At 36.3% G+C, this 26,216-nt stretch overlaps 1 protein-coding gene across 2 annotated transcripts in view; it reads right to left on the reverse strand.

The window, feature by feature from the left end:
- The window catches only part of PRKG1 (protein kinase cGMP-dependent 1), a 1,179,082-nt gene that overhangs the window by 172,472 nt on the left and 980,394 nt on the right, over window positions 1-26,216 (reverse strand). For both annotated transcript variants that reach the window (XM_029244879.1, XM_029244880.1), the window contains exon 7: window positions 24,619-24,713. In XM_029244879.1, the coding sequence (XP_029100712.1) occupies window positions 24,619-24,713 (95 nt within the window). The remainder of the gene's footprint in view (window positions 1-24,618; window positions 24,714-26,216) is intronic.

Consider the following 26,216-nt stretch of genomic DNA (forward strand, 5'->3'; position numbering starts at 1 on the left):
TGGAAAAGAATATGAAAAAAATATATATGTATAAGTGAATCACTTTGCTGTACAGCAAAAAGTAATACAACATTGTAAATCAACTATACTTCAATAAATTTTTAAAACTCTAGATATCTATTTTATAGCATACTGTATTACACTTGAAAAATTTAATATTCAAATGTGAAAAATAAAATAAAAAATAATCTAGAAGAAAATATATACAGGCAGCTTGACATATGTACCAAAGTTTAAAATGAACTTTTATATTTCTGCGTTTATTAAATATTGATCAAGAGTGTCTTTCCCAATCAGAAATAAAGTGAGTTTATCCTGATCATTTAATATAAATAGAATCACATAATATTTCTTTTTTTGTGACCTGCTTCTTACACTTAACATTTCAACATTCATCCATGTCTATGTAAAAGGCAGTAGATTAGCTGTTGTCTAAGGCTGTGTGGGGTGGGGAAAAATAGGAAGTGACAGACTATGGGTATAGGGTTTCTTTTAGGGGGAACAAAATGTTCAAAAATTAGATTGTTGTTATTACTGAGCAACACTGTAAAGCAGCAAAAAAACATTGGCCGTATGGTTTAAATTGATGAATTGTATGTTATATGAATTATAATTCAATAAAGAATATTTTATTTAAAGAAAAAAGTGAGTTATTACCATGAAAAAAAGGTGGGAGAGATGACATATTTGTAATATAGATGCACCAAAATTTTTCCAACAACTTGTTTCTCAAGAAAGTACTTTAGAACACCTTACTTTAATGCCTTGGTTTGTTTTGATTTGTCATTAGGAAGCAGACACTATGCAAATAAATTGGCTATTTCTTCAAATAAAACTGAACAAACTTTTCTGTGATATATGAGGAAAAATTTTGATTTAAAAGTTCTTAAATAGTAACGATACACACAGACTGATAGTGAAGGGATAGGGCTTCCCTGGTGGCGCAGTGGTTGAGAGTCTGCCTGCCGATGCAGGGGACACGGGTTCGTGCCCCGGTCCGGGAAGATCCCACATGCCGCGGAGCGGCTGGGCCCGTGAGCCATGGCCACTGAGCCTGTGCGTCCGGAGCCTGTGCTCTGCAACGGGAGAGGCCACAACGGTGGGAGGCCCGCGTACCGCAAAAAAAAAAAAAAAAAGAAAGAAAATTATAGGTCAATGTCCCTTATGAAGATAGATGTAAAAATCTTCAACAAAATATCAGCAAACTTAATTTAAAAATACATTAAACGGATTGTATGCCACAGTCAAGTGCGATTAATTTCAGGGATGCAATGAAAGTTCAACATCTGCAAGTCAATCAACATGATACACCACATTAACAAATTAAAGATAAAAATCATAGGATCATCTCAATCAATGCAGAAATACCATTTGAAAAAATTCAACATCCATTTATAATAAAAACTCTCAACAAACTGGATATAGAGGAAACATACCTCAACATAATAAAGGCCATAGATGACAAACCCACAGCTAGTATCATATTCAATGGTGGAAAGCTGAAAACTGTTTTTCTAACATTAGGAAAAAAGCAAGGATGCCCACTCGCTCCACCCTTATTCAATATAATATTGGTAGCCTTAGCCAAGGCAATTGGGCAAGAAAAAAGAAATAAAGGCATTCAAATCAGAAAAGAAGAAGTAAAACTGCCACTATTTGCAGATAACATGATACTATATATAAAAAACCTTAAAGACTCCACCAAAAAACTGTCAGAACTAATAAATGAATTCAGTAAAGTTACAGAACAAAAAATTATTATCAAAAATTGTTTCATTTCCATAAAATAATGAACTAATAACAATCCCAATTACATCAAAAATAATAAAATACATAGAAATAAATTTAACCGAAGAGGTAAAAGACCTATACACTGAAAACTATAAGACAATGATGAAAGAAATTGAAGAAACAAATATAAAGATATTTTGTGCTCATCAATTGGAAGAATTGATATTGTTAAAATATCCTTACTACTCAAAGCAATCCACAGATTCAATGCAATCCCTAACAAAATTCCAATGGCATTTTTTCCAAAGAAATAGAACAATTAGTTCTAAAATTTGTGTGGGACCACTGAAGACTTCAGATACTCAAACAATCTTGAAAAAGAACAACAAAGCTGAGGTATCATGCTCTATGATCAAACTATACTACAAAGCTATAGTAATCAAAACAGTATGGTACTGGCATTTAAAAAAACACATATAGATCAACAGAACAAAATAGAGTGCTGAGAAATAAACCCATGTATATATGGTCAATCAATTTATGACAAAGGAGCCAAGAAAATATAATGGAGAAAGGAGAGTCCCTTCAATAAATTGTGTTGGGAAACCTAGATAGCTGCAAACATAAGAATGAAACTGTATCTCTATGTTATACCATAAATAAAAATTAACTCAAAATGGATTAAAGGCTTACATGTAAGACCTGAAACCATAAAACTCCTAGAAAAACACATAGGCAGTAAGCTCCCTGACATCAGTCTTAGCAATGTTTTTGTGGATCTGACTCCAAAGGCAAAGAAAACAAAAGCAAAAATAAACAAATGGGATTACATCAAACTAAAAAGCTTCTGTACGGCAAAGGAAACCATCAACAAAATGAAGAGGCAGCCTACCAAATGGGAGAAGACATTTGCAAACTATATACCTAATAACCAAAATGTATAAAGAACTCACAATTCAATAAGAACAACAACCGAAAAAAAAAAAAAAACACCAAGGAATCTGATTTTTAAAAATGAGCAGAGGATCAGAATAGATATTTTTCCAAAGAGGACATACAGATGACCAGTAGGCACTTGAAAAGATGGTCAACATCACTAATTGCAGAGAAATGAAAATCAAAAACATAATGAGACATGACTTCACACTTGTCAGAATGCCTATTACCAAAGGACAAGAAATAGCAAGTGTTAGCATGAGTCAGAATGTGGAGAAAAGGGAACCCTTGTGCACTGTTTGTGGGAATATAAATTGGTGCAGCCACTATGGAGAACAGTATGGAGGTGCCCCCCAAAATCCAAAATTAAAAGTATATCTACCATATCTCCAAAGAAGACATACAGGTGGCCAGTAGGCACATGAAAAGATACTCATCACTGCTAATTATTAGAGATATGAAAATCAAAACAACAGTGAGGTACCACCTCACACCAGTCAGAATGCCATCTTTGAAAAGTCTACAAATAGCAAATGCTGGAGAGGGTGTGGAGAAAAGGGAACCCTCTTACACTGTTGGTGGGAATATAAATTGGTGAAGCCACTGTGGAAAATAGTATGGAGGTTCCTCAAAAAACTAAAAATAGAGTTGCCATATGATCCAGCAATACCACTCCTGGGCATATACCCAGAGAAAACTCTAATTCAAAAAGATACATGCACCCCAATGTTCATAGCAGCACCATTTACAATAGCCAAGACATGGAAACAACCTAAATGTCCATTGACAGATGAATGGTTAAAGAAGATGTGGTATATACACACACACACAATGGAATATTACTCAGGCATTAAACAGAATGAAATATGCCATTTGCAGAAACATGGATGAACCTAGAGATCATCACACTAAGCAAAGTAAGTCAGGAAGAGAAAGACAAATACCATATGATACCACTTATATGTGGAATCCCAAACATGTCACAAATGAACATATCTATGAAACAAAAACAGATTCACAAATATAGAAAACAGACCTGTGGTTGCCAAGGAGGAGGGGGGGTGGGGGAAGGAAGGATTGGGAGTGTGGGATTAGCAGATGCAAACTATTATAGATAGGATGGATAAACAACAAGGTCCTACTATTTATCAGAGTGAACTGTATTCAATATCCTGTGATAAACCATAATGGAAAAGAATATGAAAAAGAATGTATATATGTATATCTGAGACACTTTGCTATACAGCAGAAATTAAACACAGCATTGTAAATCAACTATACTTCAATAACATTTTTTTTGTGTGTGTGGTACACGGGCCTCTCACTGCTGTGGCCTCTCCCGTTGCGGAGCACAGGCTCTGGACGCGCAGGCTCAGCGGCCACGGCTCACAGGCCCAGCCGCTCAGCGGCATGTGGGATCTTCCAGGACTGGGGCACGAACCCGTGTCCCCTGCATCGGCAGGTGGACTCTCAACCACTGCGCCACCAGGCAAGCCCTTCAATAACATTTTAAAAAAAAAAAGTAGATCTACCATATGATCCACCAATTCCACTCCTGGGTATCTATCCAAAGAAAATGAAATCACTAATTTAAAAATATATATGCAATATTCATCACATCATTGTGTACAATAGCCAAGATATGGAAGCAACCTAAGTTTCCATTGATAGATGAATGGATAAAGAAGATGTCTCTCTCTCTCTCTCTCTCTCTCTCTCTCTCACACACACACACACACACACACACACAATGGAATATTACTCAGTCATAAAAAATACCTTACCATTTGCAACAGCATAGGTGGATCTTGACTGTATTTTATAATCAGATAGAGAAAGACAAATACTGCATGATTTCAGTTATATGTGGCATCTAAGAAACCAAACAAACAAAACAAAACCTCAACTCATAGATACAGAAAACAGATTAGTGGTTACCACAGGGGAGGACGGTTGGGGGTGAGGGTGTAAAACTGAAAAAGGAGATCAGTAAGTACAAACTTCTAGTTATAAAATAAGTCATTATAACTAGAAAGGAAAAAGTGTATGTAAAGTACAGCATGGGGAATATGGCCAATAATATTGTACTAAATTTGTATGGTGACAGATGGTAACTAGACTTATTGTGGTGATTTTCTAATATATACAAGTGTTGAATCACTATGTTGTATACCCAAGACTGATTTACTGTATGTCAATCATGCCTCAAAAAAATTATTAAATAGGTTCAAGTTTCTGTAATTAGACTGTTTACTGAGATGCTTTCAACAAGAAATAAACAGTTAAACAGTAGAAATCTTAGGGTATCACATTTTACTGAGTGTGGATATTGTGGTAATCATTTCACAATATATGTAAGTCAAATCATTATGTACACCTTAATATTGTACATTAATTACATCTCAATAAAATTTAAAAAAGGAGTTTAAATAAAACTCCTCTTTTGGTGTATACATTAATAATGACATAACATCACCAATATTCTTTTTTTTGACTTTCCTACATTTTATTTTTTATTTTTTTACACCTTTATTGGAGTATAATTGCTTTATAATGTTGTGTTAGTTTCTGCTGTACTACAAAGTGAATCAGCTATACATATACATATATTCCCATATCCCCTCCCTCTGGAGCCTCCCTCCCACCCTCCCTATCCCACCCCTCTAGGTCATCACAAAGCATCAAGCTGATCTCCCTGTGCTATGTGGCTGCTTCCCACTAGCCATCCATTTTACACTTGGTAGTATATATATGTCAATGCTACTCTCTCCCTTTGTCCCAGCTTCCACTTCCCCCTGACCCCATGTCCTCAAATCTGTTCTCTGTTTGTCTTTATTGCTGTCCCGTCACTAGGTTCATCAGTACCATTTTTTAAGATTCCATGTAAATGGGTTAGCATACGGTATTTGTTTTTCTCTTTCTGAGTTACTTCACTCTGTATGACAGACTCTGGGTCCAACCACCTCATTACAAATAACTCAATTTTGTTCCTTTTAATGGCTGAGTAATATTCCAATATATATATATATGTGCCGCATCTTCTTTATCCATTCATCTGTCAGTGGACATTTAGGTTGCTTTCATGTCCTGGCTCTTGTAAACAGTGCTGCAGTGAACATTGTGGTACATGTCTCTTTTTGAATTATGGTTTTCTCAGGGTATATGCCCAGTAGAGGGATTGCTGGGTCATATGGTAGTTCTATTTTTAATTTTTTAAGGAACCTCCATACTGTTCTCCATAGAGGCTGTATCAATTTACATTCCCACCAACACTGCAGGAGGGTTCCCTTTCCTCTACACCCTCTCCAACATTTATTGTTTCTAGACTTTTTTGATGATGGCCATTCTGACCAGTGTGATGTGATACCTCATTGAACATCACCTCTATTTTTGAGGGTTTCATGCATATCAGACATTGAACGAAGCACTTTACATCAATTACCTCATTTAGTCCTCACAACTCTAGAAGGTAGGCATTATTATTCTTATTTTAGAATAAAATAAACTGAGGCTTAGGTAAGAAGAGAAAGACACAACGTCACATATAATATTCTGTCTAGAGATACATAACTTGAATCTAGTCATGAAGAAATATCGCACAAATCCAAACTGAGAGATACTGTATAAAATAATTGGTTCGTAGTCCTCAAAAAATGTCAGTGCCATGACAGATAACAGAAAGTATCTTCAGTTTAAAAGAGACCAAGGAGGCATGACATTAATATATGATCCTTGATTGGATTCTGAAGTGGAGGGAAAAAGTTCTATAAACAGTATTATTGGGACACCTTTCAAAATTTGAAATAAGTGCTATAAATTAGATGAAATATCAACATTAAATGTCTTGAATTTTGATAACATAGTGATTACATAAGAATATATCCTTGTTGTTGGGAAACAGACATTAAGGCATTACGGGAAAACGGCATGATGTGTTGAACTTACTCTCAAACAATTCAGAAATAAATTATATATTATATATATAACACACATTTGTATCAATATATTATGAAAGACAATATGATAAAACAAATACAGAAAGATGTTAAAAACTGGTGGATTTGGATAAATATATATGGGAGCTTTCTGTGTTAATCTTGCAACTTCTATGTAAATTTGAAATTATTTCAAAATAAAATGTTTTTTAAAACCACAGCAGTATCTCTGAAGGCAGTAGATATTTCAAACTTTAGACTTTTTTCAAGTCTGAGTAGAGTCAGGTCTCATTTTTTGTAAGTGAGCGAATGGAGGTAATAAAACTTGGAGCTGCAAAATGTTTCATTTTATTTGTCTTGGAAGTATCTTAGTTGAGCAGATATTAGTTTCATCGTACTATGTAAATGAAATGGATTTTATCAAATATTAAAGTAGTAAAGAAAGCTTGACTTAAAATGCTTTAAAAAGCTACTGCTGCTTTTTAAAAATCAGGGCCTACCAAGAACTTTGAATGTACTACTAATCATTTTCTAATGAACTTCTCATAAAGTTGGGCTATTTTAGCTGCTAATATCAAAATAAGCTATATCCCCTACATTAAGTCCCTGAATAAAGTCCTGTCTATATTCTTTTGGCAAGGTTCTTCATAGTCGCCAAACATCAAATGGGATTTCTTTATTACGTATTTATATAAAATTAATTTGAAATGTAAAATAGTTATTTAACATTCAGCTCAGATAGAAGAGAATAAGCAACAAAAGATCTTCATTTTAGTGCCCACTGATCTTCCAGTCCCTGTATACATGTCTTGTCTCTTTATACGTGTAGCAATATTTACTAGTATTACTAGACTGGAACATATTCTTTTCACTCAGGTTTAACACAAAATAAATCTACATCTAATTTCCTAGGCAATTTCACATTCATCCTAGAACTCTTTTGGCAAAACACTCTGAGTAGGTATGTGCAGCCACCGCAAAAATAGATTTTGTACTACACTTGCCTCTCATAAATTTTACCCATGAGTCTGTCAGAGAACCACTTTTGTAAAATAACTCAAAATGGCCATTTTATATGAACAATTCCCTGACTAATCATCTTTAAGTAAAAGGTGTTAACATGAAAATATGAGAGAAAACTTCTCAAACATTATTCAAGCCAAGAATAAATTTCATAGAATAGTATGATCTGGGCCTGTTCTAAAATTTCTGGATCACATGATAATTTGTGTATGTGTTTTTTGTTGTTTGGTTTTTTTTGTATGTGTTTTTTAGTCAGTCAACTATATATTTCATGAGCATTTAGGAATGAAAAGTAAATGCTACATTATTAACATAATTATATAGGTGATTACTAAATAAAAACCATTTGAATAATTAACACCCTCCAGGGGATGGCACCAGCCCCAAGCCCCCACCTGGAATGCACAGAGAGTTGAGGGGAATGTGACCCCACCCTTTAGTGGGCCAGCACCAGCCATGAGCACCACCGCCAGGGTGTGAAGACAGCTGTGCAGGGATCTAGCCCCATGACCCACTGGGCTCCGCAGACAGCAATGCAGGGACCCAGCCCTACCCTCCAAGATGGTTGGCACCAGCCACATGATCTGTGAACTGTGTAGACAGCCACATGGGAAGCCTACTCTGCACTCCAGTGGGTCCACAGCCACTGCACAAGGTACAGCCTCACAGCCAACCAAGCTGGGGGCCAGAATTGCCTATCATGGTGCCCAGAGTAGTCAACTTGTCACAACAGAAGGAGCCACACAGCCCAAATAGGGGACATTCTTAGAGCATATAGCTCTGACGTCCAGAGGGGAGAGTACTGTTAGGCCCCATAAGGTGTCTCCTATGTAAGGCCACTTCTCCAAAATGAAGACACATAACCAACCTAACACAGAAAAATGAACAAAGAGCATCTGGCAAAATAAGGAGACAAAGGAATATGTTCCAAATGAAGGAACAAGACAAAACCTCAGAAAAAGAACTAACTGAAGTGAAGATAAGCAATCTTTTCAATGAAGAGTTCAAGGTAATGATCATAAAGATGCTCATCAAACTCAGGAGAACAATGGATGAACACAGTGAGAATTTTAACAAAGAATTAGAAAATATAAAGAAGAAATACACTAAAATACACTAGAGGGAATCAACAGGAGATTAGATGATACAGAGGAATAGGTTAGTGAAATGGAAGGCAGAGCAGTGTAATTCACTCAAACTGGACAGAAATAAACAAGGAATTACAAAACGATGAGGATAGTTTAAGAGACCTTTAGGACAACATCAAACATATTAACATTTGCATTATAGGGGTCCCAGAAGGAGAAGAGAGAGAAAAAGGGGCAAATAACTTATTTGAAGAAATAATAGCTGAAAATTTTCCTAACCCCGGAAAGGAAACAGACATTCAGGTACAAAAAGCACAGAGTCTCAAACAAGATGAACCCAAAGAGCTCCACAGCCAAGACACATTATAATTAAAATGGCAAAAATTTAAGATAAAGAGAGACTCTTAAAAGCAGCAAGAGAAAAGCAATTAGTTATGCACACAGGATTTCCTGGAAGATAATCAGCTGACTTTTCAGTAGAAACTTTGCAGGCCAGAAGAGATGGCACTACCTATTCAAAGTGATGAAATTTTTACAAAGCCTACAATCAAGAATACTCCACATTGGGCTTCCCTGGTGATGCAGTGGTTGAGAATCTGCCTGCTAATACAGGGAACACGGGTTCGAGCCCTGGTCTGGGAAGATCCTACATGCCGCGGAGCAACTAGGCCCATGAGCCACAACTACTGAGCCTGCGCGTCTGGAGCCTGTGCTCTGCAACAAGAGAGGCCGCGATAGTGAGAGGCCCACGCACCACGATGAAGAGCGGTCCCCGCTTGCCACAACTAGAGAAAGCCCTCGCACAGAAATGAAGACCCAACAGAGCCAAATAAATAAACAAATGTGGGGGTTTAAAAAAAAAAAAAGGAAAAGAATTTAAAAAAAAAACAAAACAAAAAACGAATACTCCACACGACAAGGTAATCATTCAGATCCAAAAGAGATCAAGAGTTTTACAGACAAGCAAAAGCTACAAGAGTTCACTACCACCAAACAAGCTTTTCAAGAAATGTTAAAGGGACTTCTCTAAGTGGAAAAGAAAAGGTCAGAACCAGAAATAGAAAAATTATGAAAGAAAAAATCTCACTGGTAAAAGCAAACATACAGCCAAGGTAGTAGATCAACTACTTATAAAACTAGTAGGAAGATTAAAAGACAAAAATAGTAAAATTATTGATATGCACAATAAGTAGTTAAGGGATACCAAAAACAGGTAAAATATGACATCAAAAACATTAAAATTGAGGGAGAAGGAGAAATGTAGGGTTGTAAGAATGTGCTTGAAATTAAAAGATCATCAACTTAAAATCATCATATATATATATATATGTTGTATCTGAACCTCATGGTAACCACAAAGCAAAAACCTATTAATAGATACACACACATTTCTCCAAAGAAGACATACAGATGGCCAAGAAGCACATGAAAAGCTGCTCAACATCACTAATTATTAGAGAAATGCAAATCAAAACTACAATGAGGTATCACCTCACACCAGTTAGAAGGGGCATCATCGGAAAATCTACAAACAACAAATGTGGGAGAGGGTGTGGAGAAAAGGGAACCTTCTCGCACTGTTGGTGGGAATGTAAATTGATACAGCCACTATGGAAAACAGTATGGACGTTCCTTTAAAAACTGAAAATGGAATTACCATATGATCCAGAAATCCCACTACTTGGCATATATCCAGAGGAAACCATAATTCAAAAAGACACATGCACCTCAATGTTCACTGAAGCACTATTTACAATAGCCAGGTCATGGAAGCGACCTAAATGCCCATCAACAGATGAATGGATAAAGAAGATGTGGTACATATACACAATGGAATATTACTCAGCCATAAAAAGGAAAGAAATTGGGTCATTTGTTGAGACGTGGATGGATCTAGAGACTGTCATACAGAGTGAAGTAAGTCAGAAAGAGAAAAACAAATATCATATATTAACACATATATGTGGAACACAGAAAAATAGTACAGATGAACCGGTTTGCAGGGCAGAAATTGAGACACAGATGTAGAGAACAAATGTATGGACACCAAGGGGGAAAAGCCGCGGTGGGGGTGGGGGTGGGGTGTGATGAATTGGGCGATCGGAATTGACATGTATACACTGATGTGTATAAAATTGATGACAAATAAGAACCTGCTGTATAAAAAAATAAATAAAATTCAAAAATGAAAAGGCAGTCTACTGAATAGGAGAAGATGTTCGTAAATGATATATCTAATGTGTTAATATCCAAAATATTCTAAGAACTCATACAACTCAACATCAAAAAAAAACAATTCAACTAAAACATGGTCAGAGGACCTGAAGAGACATTTTCTCCAAAGAGGACATATAGATGGCCAAAAGACACATGAACAGACGTTCAACATCACTAATCATCAGGGAAATGCAAATGAAAACCACAAGTGAACATCTCATACCTACAAAAATGGTAATCATTAAAAGACAAGAAATAAGTGTTCATGAGGATGTGGAAAAAATGGAACTCTCATGTACTGTTGGGAATGTAAATTGGTAAAATCATTGTGGAAAACAGTATGGAGGTTCCTCAAAAAATTAAAAATAGAAAGAAAAAAAGAAAAAAAAAAAGTGGAACTGCCATATGATCCAGAATTTCATTTCTGGGTATTTACCTAAAGAAGACAAAAACACTAATTGAAAAGATATATGAACCCCAGTGTTCACTGCAGCATTATTTACAGTAGCCAAGACATGGAAGCGACCTGTGTCCTTTGATAGATGAATGGACAAAGAAGATGTGGTATATACATAAAATGGAATATTACTCAGACATAAAAAGAATGAAATTTTGCCATTTGCAACAACATGGATGAATCTGAGGGTATTAGGCTAAGTGAAATAAGTCAGAGAGAGATTGACAAATACCATGTGATCTTACTTACGTGTGGAATCTAAAATCAATACAAACAAACAAACAAACAAAACAAAAACAGACTCATAGATACAGAGAACAAATGGGTAGTTGCCAGAGGAGAGGGGAGTGGGAGGTGAAATAGGTTAAGGGAATTAAGAGGTACAAACCTCCAGCTATAAAATAAATAATCCATAGAGATATAATATACAGCATAAGGAATATAGTTAATAATATTGTAATAAGTTTCTATGGGGACAAATGGTTACTAGACTTACTGTGGTGATCATTTCAGAATGTATGCAAATGTCAAATCACTGTTTAGTACCCCTAAAACTAAAATACTAGTATGGTACATCAACTTAAAAAAAAGTATACATGTCTTTTTACCCTACCACCCCATCTCCCTTATCCTGCTCCCTTAAAGAATGGTCTAGAAGGGGATGCTTATGCTCCAGGTGGGCACATTCCCCTGACCCTGAAGACTCCTTTTCCTTTGGAAAGAGGTATAGCAGAGAAAGACCAGAATGGGAACAGCTAAAGCTCAGGACAGAGTAAGGATCCTATTTGCCTGGCCAGTGTTGTGGTGTTTGTGATATATTAGGATATGATGAATGAGAAAACAAATCCAATAGCATAAGTTACAGGTAAAGAAAAGATCTGAATTATGGTAGGAAAATTGATAAAAGAGAGAAAGGAATAAATGTGAGAAATACTGTGGAAAAATAGTCCATAAAACTTGGTGTCAGAATATGGAGGGAGAGCTATGTCATGTCAAGGAGGTGGGGTGGGGCTTGCAGAAGTTGTCTTTAACTTTCACACCTGGGTGACTAGGGAAATGCGGCATTCTTAACAGAGTAACTGGTTTGAAGGGAAAGTAATACATTTGAGATAAAGAAAGAAAAAAGCTAGTCAAGACTGCTCTGTCATAGTATTTGCCTATAAGTGTATCCAACTCTGTTCTTAGCGGAGACCCAGCGATCCATGATCCACTCTCTGAATATTGAAATGAATAATAAAATCTATAAATATAAAATATCTCATCAATCACTTAAAGTTATTTCCCATTTCCACAAACATATAGTCTTGCTACTTTAAATAAAATCATTTGGCTAAGCAACTCTTTTCAGGATATTCAGACATTGCTAGAAGGAGAAACTGTAAGACATATTCCAATCCTTACTCACTCTACTTTAGCAAATGGAAAATTAATGAAATTTGTTGTGGCTGGTGACAGAATAATTTATCCAGTCTTCTTTTGAATAAAAATACCAGTTAAAATGGAAATTAATAAAAATAAATATGGTCTGTTGTAGTCTCATGTGTGTGACATCTGGCTTATCCTCAGAGCTCATGAGGTGCACATAATGAGGGAAAGCATATGCTACCACATAGTAGTATATGGATTGTGGATGTAGGAAGTTAAGAGAGATACAAAATATCAATTGCTTATAGTAAGTAGCAAAGGTTCTAAAACCCACTATTTTCTATCATTTCAATTTCTGATTATTCTGGGGTAGGTTTAAAAATAAAGAAACATACCTTTTATTTCCCCCCATATATTAAGAAAAATATATGATATTAAAAGTTCATAATTTTAAAATTCACAAATTTAAAAGTTAACATCAGGCACATGTTTCACAATTCTTGACTATTTGTGTTTGGTAACACAAATTCAAAAGCCTTAAAAAAAAAAAAATTCATTTCTCCAGGATAGCAAATCCATGTTTCTAAGGGAAAAAAATACATATGGACGGGGGCGGTAGAAAACCGTTATTCTTGTTAAGGAATGTTTGTGGAAAATGTTGCTTTCAAACCAACATGTTTCCCCATATGGGGAGCAGGTTTGCAGCAAAAATGTTGTTAAGTAGACAGTGAGAGAGGCAGTCAGCCATCTGGGTAGCAGGCAACTGTCGTCTACTGATGCTGAGGGCATCACTAAGCTCAAACACTCAGGAATATTCTAGAAAACAGGAGGGCAGCCATTACACCTTATAGGATAAACTCTTAATATCCACAGACCTGCGTTGTGGGATAGTTTTAGAAATGGTTCTACAAGCCACTTAAAGGGAAAAGGGTGATGGATAGGTCCATTTGCTCTAAAATCATTTCAATTGGCAATGGAAAACTAGAGCTTTCCGCCAAGATGAAACCACAAGTATTTTTATGCTAAGTGAGCCTCAATCATCTAAATCATGGGGATTGGTAGAGGACAAATGTCTTGAGTATCTCAGGAGAGTATGAACTATGAGAAAATAGAAAAAAAAAAGCAGCTATATGCTTTTCTCCTGGGTACTGTTGTTATAGCTAATCTGGATAGGAAAGGGCAACAGTAATAAAATTAAACTCCCAAGCACTGAGAACTCCCTAGGATGTCCGTTCTGTTCCCACCTGGTCACTGTTGCATGTAACTGCAGTATGGTCAACTGAAAAGGCAATATATCATGGGACCAAAGGGACTTGAGTTTGAACCCTAGCTTCCTGCTGACTAGCTCTCTGACTTTGTGCACGTCACTTAACCTGAGCCTCAGTTTTCCCACATGCAGAATGGGGCTAATAATGATTGCTGTGAGTATGAAACAGAATAACGTAGGTAAGAGTATTGGCACAGTATCTTGGAGGGCAGGAAATCAGTCTTATTTACCTTTAAATACCTCAGCATCAAACAGTAAACGATACATTTTTGATAAGAGTGACTAGACAAATTTAAGACAGCAACATTAAAGTGCATGCTGTTTAAATTTAAAATCTTGTAGCATAACGAACTGTAGTTACATATAGGCATACTGGTTTAACTGTCTTAATAAACAGTTCACCTTACATTTCCTAATGTGGAATGTGAGGATCACTACTGCTTCAGATGACTTTAAGCAGTACAATAATAAACACTTTATGTAAAATATATACTTTATTTTGTATTTCTTTATTTAGTATTAAACTTATTTACCTAGATGTATAAATCCATATTTTCAATGACTATTGTTCAGAAAAAGGCAGAAGTAGAGAATTAACTCAACGGCTTGGAAACGCCCATTTCCTCTTGGAGAAGGCAAGGGTCTTTCCTCTTCCCTAGGTAAAAGCTGATCTGCTTTCTGTCACAATAGATTAGTTGGCATTTTCTAGATTTTCTATAAATGGAAGCACACCATATGTACTCTTTTTTTATCTGGTTTATTTCACTCATCACAATTACTTTGATATGCCTCTATGTTGTTGAATATCAATACTTCACTGTTTTAATTGATCAAAAGTACTTCAGTGTATGACTATACGATGATTTGTTTATCCATTCATCTGTTGACACACATTTGGGTTGTTTCAAGTTTGGGGATATTACAAATAAAGCTGTCATGAACATTTGTGGACAAGTCTTTTCATGGACATAAGCTTTCAGGTTTCATATAAATAGCTAGGATTGGGATGGATGAATAATGTGGCAGGTAACAGGTTTAACTTTTTAAGAAGCTGCAAAACTGTTTTCAAAAGCGTTGGTTCCATTTTCGTCACTGCCCTCCCAGCAGTATACGAAAGTTCTACTTGTTCCACATCCTCTCCACCATCTTCTAAATTTTAGCCATTCCAATGTACATTGTGGCTTTAATTTGCATTACCCTAAGGACAAATCGTGGTGAGCAAATGTTCATGTGCTTATTTGTGGTCAGTTTCTCTTTACTGATGAAATGTCTGTCCAAATCATTTGCCTATTTAAAAATTGGGTTGTTTCCTAATTATTGAGATTTGAGATTTCTTTATATAGTCTGCAATTAAGGCTTTTTTGTATATGTGATTTGCAAATATTTTCTCTCAGTCTGTGAAGAAAACATATTTTATTTTCCTACTCCTGATAGTGTTTTTGAAAGAACAGAATTTTATAACTTTAATGAAGTATATTTTTTTCTTTTATGGATTACATTTAGGTAGTGTGTGTGTGTATATATATATACATATATATATATATTCTTTGCCTAACCAAAGTTCACAAAACTTATCTCCTACATTTTTTTCCTAAAGATTTTATACTTATGGTTTCACATTGAGGTCTATGATAAATTTTAGGTTAATTTTTGTATATCGTGCAAGGTATAGATCCAAGTTTTAAAGAAAAATTTAATGGATGTTTAGTTGTTTCAGCACCATTTATGGAAAATGGTGAATGGCTGACCTTTCTTAACTGAACAGTCTTTGAACTGCCATTGAGAATCAACTGACAAATGGTATGGACTGAACCGTGTGCCCCACTACCGCCGATGCGTATGATGCAGCCCTAATCCCCAGTATGATGGTATTTAGAGATGGAGCCTTTGGGAGATACCTAGGTTTAGATGGGGCCATAAGGGTGGGGCCCTTATGATGGAATTAGTGCCCTTATAAGAAGTGACACCAGAAAGCTTGCACTCTCTCTCTCCACGTGCTCATGCTGAGGAATGGCCATGTGAGCACACAGCAAGTAGGCAGCCATATGCAAGCTATGAAGTGAGTCCTCACCAGAACCCAACCATGTAGGCACCCTGATCTCAGACTTCCAACCTCCACAACTGTGAGAAAATAAGCTTCTGTTGTTGAAGCCACCCACCGTATGATATTTTGTTATGGCAGCCCAAGCTGACTAAGCCAGCAATATATGTGTGGTTGATTGTGGAACTCTTTATTCTGTTCCTCAGATCCGTTTGCCTATGTTGACATCAATACCACACTGCCTTAAGTATTGTGGCTTTAAAATAAGTCTCAAGGTCTAGTAGGTTTAATCTTTTAAATTTCTTCTTTTCAAAACTCTTTTGACTACTCTAGGTCCCTTAAGTTTCCATATGAATTTTAAAATCAATTTCTACAAAAAAGCTTGCTGGGATTTTGACTGGGATTTCACTGGATGTGTAGATCAATTCAGGAGAACAATATTGAGTCTTATGATGCATGAAAATGTTGTAACAAATAGAGTATATCTCAAAATTTCTCTTGGAAATGTTTTATAGCTTTCAGTATACAGGTTTTATTTATCTTTTGTCAAATTCATCTCCAATTACTTCATAATTTTAAAGCTATTATAAATGGTACTTTTTCAATTTTTGATTGTTGCTTGATTAAATTATGGATACCTATATGATTATTTATTGACATATTTGAACATGGCCCTGGGAAGGGGTGGTGAACTTGAAGCCCCTTAAATACTACTTGAAATGTCCTGGAACATGGGGTGAGACAACTATCACATAGCATATTTTCTGAAAGATCTCCCACTCCCATTTCATTGTATGAATGAGGAATGAGAACAATGTGAAGCCAAATACAGCTGGAAATGCTTGTTTCATGTGGATACAGTCTCAATCAGAATACATTAGCAAATGTTACCTTCAAAGATAATTTTTGGATATTCAGATGGTTTTAAAACATTTTTTTCACTCATCACAAGTGATTAGTGTAATGACAATGAATCTAATTAAAATATTTGTTGCCTGTCCAAAGTATACTTAATAGCAAGTAATTTTTCTTCTATACTGTATGAAGGAAAAATTAAGAAGCAATCATTTAGACTTAGAAAGAATAAACATGACAGTCACAAAATACTAGCCAAGTTCGTTAACAAGGAAATTAGCTTCAAATGAAATATTTTTATATCTGTTTTTGAAGAGATTTTCAAATTTACATTACATTTTCTTATCTTATGGCACCTGAAGGAAATTATCTGTCTGAATGACATGCTGGAGAATAACAATGAGGAACTGAATTGTTTTGTAAGTAGCTCAATTTCCACCACTGAAATGATCTTGTATTTAAGACAGCAGGGATAAAGAAAATATTTTATGGAAAAATACTAAGACTCTGTGATGTTCCCCAACCATCTACAAAAATCTGATCCCTTTTATATAAACAATCATTCAGGTAAGCAGGCCCAAAGCCTTCCCTCCAGAAGAGAAGTCCTCTCTTATAACTCCTCTTGCATTTAACAGATTTTTTTTTTAAAGACAACCAATTTCCTAATGTATTTAAAACTAATGTATCTTGGGTTACTGATCAGTTACTCACAATTATAAAAGCTAAATCAGCTTCTAGTGATATATCTGAGTCTATAGTGCACACTAAAACATTAACAAGATTATCAGGTAAATTCAAACAACAACAAAAATTGTCTTCTATAGCTAACTTTACATTCCAGGTAAAGGTATTCTTTGGAGAAGTCCAGAGAGCACGTGCTCAAATTTTGTTGATTAAATTAAATTCAGTGTGTGTGTGTGTGTGTGTGTGTGTGTGTGTGTGTGTGTGTGTGTGTGTGTGTGTGTGTAGGCTAGGCCAGAGGTGTTCTCATACTACTATCTGTAATTTAGGATGTGTGTGTAGGAGGGGGTTGTGAATATGTGGGGGGGGGGGATGTATAATTATATTTTGTATGCAATATAGCTTCTTCAAAACAAAGATATGATTTCCATAAATCTTCTGATGAGTTCCTTGACATCAGAGCTCAATGAGGCATTGTAGCCTGGACATCTTTATGTTAAGAGAGGAGAGAATACGTCCATATCATAAGTGCCTACAGAACAACAGGTCAGCTTCTACATGCCTACACATTTGGGTTCTGTGCTATGCTGGACTCCCAGGTTCTTACATCCCACTTGGGACTTGTTGTGAGGTTAGTTATTCATCCATGCCAGGAGGAACTGTAATCATAAAAGATGATTCAAATGGCAAATGCCTAATAGCAAAATACCTCATCGGGATTATGATGACATAAAAAATATCTTAGTATGACTAGAATATAGATCACAAAGCAAGCACATGGGTGATGAGACTGCAGTAGTAATATGGGAAGAGATCTCACAACAAGGAGTGCCACAGGCAGCCTTTGAGAAGGAAAATGATCTGAGGCTGGTTGTTTCAGAGACAGTTATGGATTGAATTGTGTCCCCTCAAAAGCTATGTCAACATCCTAAGGACCCAGACCCGTGAACATGACCTTATTTGGAAATAGGGTCTTTGCAGACATAATTGAGTTAAGATGATGTTATACTGGAATAGGGTAGGCCCTAAATGCAATGACTGGTATCCTTACAAGGACAGACAGATTTTGATACAGAGACACAAACAGAGGGGAGACAGCCATGTGAAGAAGGAGACAGAAATTGGAATGATGGAGCTACCAGCCAAACCTATCAAGGATTGCTGGCAGCCTCCAGAAGCCAGGAGAGAGACATAGGACAGATTCTTCCATAGAGCTTTCAGAGGACACATGGCCACGGTGACACCCAGAGTTTGAACTTCTAGTCTGCAGAGTTATTTAATAATAATTTCTGTTGTTTTAAGACACTCAGTTTGTGATAATTTATCATGGCCACCTAGAAACTAATACCGTGAACTTATCATAGTGTGTGGAATGGGTGAGAGGTGAGCAAGACTGGACACAGAATGACCAATTAGAAGGACCAACAGCGAAATCCAGAAGACAGAGCATTAATCAGAACTAATCAGAACAGTGGCAGTGAGAATGGCAAGACATAGGCGATGCTGAGAGTTATTTAGAAGGTAGAATCCATAGGATTAGTTATCAGCGATTAGGGAATTTTAGGAAAGAAAAGACTCAGATAATTTCCAAATGTCTGGTTTGAGAAACATTTAGTGCGATAGGGATCACTTGAAAGGAAGACACTTGGCTGGGGGTAGAGAGAAAAATAAATTTAGCTTTGTCTTAGTGCCATTTGAAGTAACTAAGTGATGTCTAAGTGGACTTGCCTCACAGGAAACTGGGTCTGGAATTCAGGGAAAAGTTTTGGGATGTCATATAGATATAATAATGATGCTATGACACTTTGTGATTCTCCCATAATATCATTTAGCACACTCTTTATTTTAATTTCCTGTTTATCTGTAAATCCTCAGCAAGGAAGCAAGCTGAGACCAGAGAATTGAAGGAACTACTTCTTTTGATAACACTGCTCTCCTCAACAGGCCAACCTCAGATGTCCCTACTTGTCCCATCTTATGGATGAAGGAGTGATACTAATAAAGCAATTCTGGCTCTTCCCGGTCAGTTGTGTAAAAAGAAGCTGGCCCTAAGTACTGACAGATTTTGGGCTTTGGACCTTAGCCACAAATCCAGGACAACAGGGGAAAATATCCCACTAGACATTCTGTTACATTTTACATAGATAATCCATTATAATCCTCATAAGAATAATCTTCACTAAAACCATATTAATTATAATCCTCACTACAAAAGACAAAGAAACAAAAGAAGAAAAACCCTAAAAGTCTCAGGTGCAGGAAATAGAGAGGAGTCCTAAGGTTAAAGAAATGAGCTGGAGCTTGGCAGGAGAGCTCATGAAGGGCGGGTGAAGAAGTCCTGCTATGACCCTATCAAGACAGCAGCTGGCCTGTCCCTAGGTTCTTCAGAACCTTTTTTTTTTTTTTTTTAACGTAGGGGCAGGACAGGAGTAAAGACACAGACGTAGAGAATGGACTTGAGGACACGGGGAGGGGGAAGGGCAAGCTGAGATGAAGTGAGAGAGTGGCATGGACTTATGTATACTACCAAATGTAAAACAGATAGCTAGTGGGAAGCAGACACACAGCACAGGGAGATCAGCTAGGAGTTTTGTGACCACCTAGAGGGGTGGGATAGGAAGGGTGGGAGGGAGACACAAGAGGGAGGGGATTGAATTGTGTCCCCTATACATATATGTATAGCTGATTCACTTTGTTATAAAGCAGAAACTAACACACCATTGTAAAGCAGTTATACTCAAAAAAAGATGTTAAAAAAAAAAAAAAGCAGCTGGGACGGAGCCATTTGTAAGTCCTAGAGTATTTCTTCACACAAAACACAAGCTTTAGAAATAACTCTCTATGTTGTCCCAGGTAAGCATCAAAACGGTTTTCCCTGAAAGAAACAGAAACCCAAGCCTTGCAACTGAGAGATCTGAATTCTTTCTTTCCTATCTTTATGGTACAGGGACAGGATGGTGATAGTGGGAGGGAGAGAAAGTACTTGGGGAGGATACAAAAGAGGCTTGAATTCTATCTATAATATTTCATTTCCAAATAAATAAATGAGTATTAATAAGATTCAAATATTGCAAAATATTAAAATGTTGTACCCAGTATTTGTTATATGATTTTATGTGCTATTTTACTAATTAAAAAAAATAAACAGGTTAAAAAATGTTAATTAACTTGCCCAGATCACAGTCCATGAGAGGAGAAACTATGGAAATATAGACTTCTAATACCAAAGTCTGTTAAACTGACTTGGCTTATTCATTTTTGCATTAACAAGGAAGGGCCTAACATGTGGCCAAGGTGTTCAGAATGATAGACAACAGCTGGGATAATTCCTGGAGGGAGGGGCCCTGCTGACAGAGGTCTGCTATCAAATGCCACCATTCCACAGGGTGGCTCAGGGCTGCATTTGGCACGTGACCTAAGGAAACTTAGAGATCATCTACTTCAACTGGGTCAGTTTACAAATTCAGTAACAGACCCAGAGAGATTAACTGGCTGGCTTAGTGAGTGGATGATTCAAAATTTAATGCTATGTCAATTATACCAAGTGCGCTAAACTGTAGTCAAGAAGTAGCAGAACAGTCTTGGGAATGGGGATGATGATGACGATAAATAAAAATAAACATGATGGTGGTGGTGATGATAGCAGCTAACGTTTTTGAGCACTAATCTGAATTCTAGGTACTCACCTGAATGCTTTGTAAGTATCCCCTTGATTATTCCTCACAACAACCCAAAAAGTTAGGTACAATCACCATCTCCATTCAGATCAAAGGAGAGCCTCTCAGGGGCTCATAATCTGTAAATTACAGAGTAGATCCCAACCTAGGCAGTCTGACTTCTGTGCTGGAACTCTTAACCATATGCTGTGCTAAAGACTCAAACATTAGGGGAAGGGGGAGGGAGCAAGTGGGAGCTCAATCCCATCTCTCTCAGGTTCAACTTGGGCTTATATATTTCCCATTACTACAGATGCGAGGTGTGTATTTGGCTTAGAATTTGACATTATCTGATGCCAGTATGAATTCTACGTGGTGTCAAGTCAGGTAGAGCTCTTGAAGCAATGGTATGTTAGTGTAGATGGATTGACTCATGAATTATTGGATTAAACCTGAAGTAAATTCCCTAAACACAACTTTAGTTTTCCTGTATATAAAGGAGTACTTCTGAAAAGAGTAAAACATTTTGCCCTCTCTCTGGTGTGGAAAAACCATTATCACAGCAAAAAAAAGAACGCTTAAGCCAACAATACTGAATAATTCGTTTCATGTCAACCAAAAAAAGTGAAAGCAATAAATAAATCAAATTTTTCTAGTAATGAGATGCTATTGGTTAGTGAATGTTAATAATGTAGATTATAGGATAGTTAGATTTATGACTATGGTCTCCTTCCAACAAGGAAATGAATCTTGTTAATTCTAGAGGCAGAACTACATAGTGGAGTTCTGGAGTTTGGTTACTGAGGTCACATTTCAGCTCTGTCATTCAATTATATACTGTGTGTGTTTAATCAATACTAGTATTAGGCACCCTCAAATTTAAAAAGAATGGTCAAGGATTGATTTCAATATTATCAATCTGTCAATGTTTTAATGATCTGCTGAACATCCTCAGGAAAGTAAAACAAAAATTCCCAGTACATATAAATTTTATTTGTGAGAAAACAACAATCTGAAATGCCGTGTTATGTCCACACAGAGAATGCTGACTATAAAATGTGTCTTCCAAGGATAAAAATCATAAGGTCCAAAAGCATAGCTATTACTCACAAGGATATACATGGTTGCTCAAAAGACTTTATATCCTAAAGTTACATACATTTTTAAGTTATTTGTAGGGAAACAAGTGAAACAAATCAATCTGATTTGTGAAAAGTCAGAATTTCTTGTGTGAAACATTGAAATTCAAAGAAAAGATCAAAAAAAGAACACAGAGACGCACAGTGAAAAACAGGTTAGTGACTAGAACAGCAAAACATTAAAATGTCAAAAAATAATCAGAACAAGCAAATAAGGCTAAAACTAACAGGCTTCCTTTGTTGGAATCTAGTTACAGAGTTTTAAAGAGGCATATCTATTGATATAAACGACAAAATGGCAGCTCACAGGTAAAATCGTTTGCAGAAGTGTTTGCTAGCAGAGCTTTTTTTTTTTAAATCAAGTTACAAAATCACATATCTTTTTCAGAACCCAGTTTTTTCTGTTTCTTAAAAAAAAAAAAACAACAGCATAGCAATGAGCTGGAGCTCAGTAATTGATGTGCTCAATTGTATAAGTCTTTCTAGTTTGCCACCAGTTTTACTCACCTTATTTTTACTCATTGACATTGGGTTGGCCAAGAAGTTCCTTTGGGTTTTTCTGTAACGTTATGGAAAAACCTGAACATTCTGGCCAACCCAATACATTACCAGGCTGCCCCCTGTAGTCAGGTGAGTTCATAAGCCCTTATGCACCATCAAACTAACTCAAGTCATGAAAGTGAGCAATTGCAAGATTGGGGATCACCAGGGAGCTTCATTTGTTCACTCACTCATTCGTTCATTCAACAAATACACGTTGATTTCAAAAGTGCCAGATACTGAGCTCAAATCAGCATATAAGTATTTGGGATTTCTTTGCATCAAGATAATAGGCAGACATAGATCTGGATGTATACCAAGATGTATGTGATAGAGCTGAGGACAAAACAATGGTGAATTTTAGGAAATGAAATAAGAAATTCTAAAAAGTGCTAACAATTCGCTAATGGTTGCAAGGGTCTCAAAGGATGGGGATTCTAAAGAAGGAAGGGGTGGTCAACAGTGTAAAACTATGGCTGAGCAGTGATGTTAAATGAAGACAGAAAAGAAAGACAATTCTATGATGTAAGTAGCAAATCCCCAGTGATGTTTAAGAGGGCACACATAGAGTAGGCTGATAAAGCCAGGTTGAGTGGTGAGAAGCATAAAGGGCATGAGAAAGAGGGATGGAGGTAGGTTGGGGGGTAGGTATGATGGAAAATGGTGAGGGTGGGGTGAAGAGAAGGCCAGTGAAGAGGACTGAATATGTGCAAAAGAGAGATTTGGTACCAGACAGTTCACAAGAATAACCATATGCTAGAATGAATTCAATCTAGATGTAATACCATTAACTTAAATTTTGATATCAGAGCAAAATTTAGTAACTTTTCTGTAAACCATATCCCCAAGTTCACTTCCTGGGACACATTCTGGCAAGGAGTTTTTACTCTAAACCCTTCTTTAGTTAGCACCAACATTCACTGACAACAAGCTGCAAAAGAAAATCTGTCAATTCTCAATTATGTTTTACTTTCTGGTGTTCCACTTGTGACCTCAATCAGAAATGACTGAAATGTTTCTGGTTCTTTGACTCTGCTGGAAATGACATTTTCCACACAGGCACCTAATCTTGGACCAATGAAATCAGGTGATATTATTCTCCAGAATCCTCTACATATATAATAATCAAGAGAGAAAGATTAAAGTACAAATGGTATGTAAAATGCCTTCTGAGCTCATCCACAGCGAAGCTGGATGTGATTTACCTTCACCTGCACCTCGTCTTCCACCTCCACTACCGTAGCTAGTGATGAAAACCACCACCCAGAGGTGAATCCCAGAAAGGCTTCATTGCCTTTTGATGTACTGTTTGTACAATCAGGTTTGGAGACGTCAAAATTCTCAGCCAATCACCTTCCTATGATTCCGAGTAAAACTGTCGTACAAAAGAAGCTTAGCAGAGACTTCTCCCTCTCTTTTAGAGTCTTTGTAGAGATTATAATTAAGGAGAATTTTTCCTATTGATATAAAATTATATAAAATGATTGATTACAGATGTTAACCGCTCAATTCCATAGCCTACCCAAATAGATTCTAAGTCCAGCTGGAAATAAATAAAATTGATCGTCAAGGGTCTGTGTCGGACGGTAGAATAAGCACTAAACACCCTATTGTGCTAGAAGCTCAATATGTAAGACAAATTTATGTAGCATTCAACCAAAATCTTTGTAACATGTGATCTACTTACCCCTGCAAGGCTTTCTCTCCAAACCAATCTCCTTTTCCTAAGGTTCTAAGAAAGACTGGGTCTTCACTTGGCGAGTCTTCACGAGTGACATTTACCTAGAAAGAGAAACAATGAAAGCCTGTATCCACGGCATACACACTGGATGATCAAATAAACACTGATTAATGATGTTCGTTCCATTTCTTATTTCTTTTTTTTTTTAAAACTTATTTTCATGAAGAGAAAAAGTACATTACCACTAAAGGGGACAAAGAATAATATCGCAACTTCACATGCACCCCAAGAAGTAATCTCCATGTATTTTGTTATGCTTTCAAGTTGTTGTCAAGAAATAATAAATTATTCAGAAATTTGAATTTCACTCAAATCTTCAACTCTATTCTCACTTCCAGCTTTCTATGAGGCAATCACTATGATGGATTTAGTAGTGTTCCTCCAATCTTTTTTTATGTGTTTATATGCATGTGTTTTAAAAATATATGAATAGCATAATACAGTATGAATTATTCTGCAACTTACATTTTTTCTCTTATCATTATTTTATTTATTCCATGCTATTATATATAAATCTAGTTCATTCATTTTAATGTTTTAGTGTCTTCTTTCATCCTATATTTATCAATTTCCTTGCAGATGGACGTTTATACTGTCTCCATTTTTTGGCTTCACTTAACATCTTTCTATACACCTCTCTACATGTACATCCCAGTTTCACTAGGACATGCCTATCTCTTTGCCAAGAAGAAGCCAGCCTTCATTCAAAGGCCAGTCACATTTCCATGAAGACTTCCTGCAGGTCTCTACCTGACTACTGTCCTCATGATCCATATGTTTCATTCAGCAGGAGTTCTTTTTTTGAAGATATATAAATTACATATGTGTCTTTATTTTACCATAATGAATAGTATGCTCTTCAAAGAAATGGGCATTTCTTTGATATTCTCTGTAATTTATAGTAAGTACTCAATAAAGAGTAGTAAACTGCATGAACAGAAGAGCTTCATTACTAACAAGATATCTCTGCCCATATAGGACTTGGGAGTTGGGTGATAGTCCATTGAAAGCACGTAATAATGTATTTGTTGAATGAAGACATAAATGTAGTAAATTGTACCTTTGCCTTTGTGTTAATTCACTTTCCCCTAAAGTTCTACAAATATAATACTGGCTACGTGTCATTTAAAAAGTTTAAATAGTTAAAATTCACCTACCTGGAAAATGTAATGAAGTAGAAAAACTAATTTCTTGAGACAATGCCAGACACTTAAACACATTTAAAAATACTATGCTTCAGGTTTCTGAATTTAGAGACTGGATGTCAAAGACCAGAATTTTTATAAGTATTAAAAAGGTCTATGCAAGGTGGAGGGAATTCAATTATTACTCTCCACTGACCCATTTGATTACTCCTCCACATGGTGTTTCAAAAGCATGGAAATGCAGTTTTTAACACTTAACCACTGAGCTATATAAGAGAGATACTCATATGCATACTGATGAGGCTTTCACAGATGTGAATGGAAATATGCTAGCCCAGTGGTTCTCAAACTCTGTGTGTGTGTGTGTGTGTGTGTGTGTGTGTGTGTGTGTGTGTGTGT

Source organism: Monodon monoceros, unplaced genomic scaffold, assembly GCF_005190385.1.
Source record: "Monodon monoceros isolate NGI ecotype Baffin Bay Population unplaced genomic scaffold, NGI_Narwhal_1 Super_Scaffold_4, whole genome shotgun sequence".
In the NCBI taxonomy this organism is placed as follows: Eukaryota; Metazoa; Chordata; class Mammalia; order Artiodactyla; family Monodontidae; genus Monodon; species Monodon monoceros.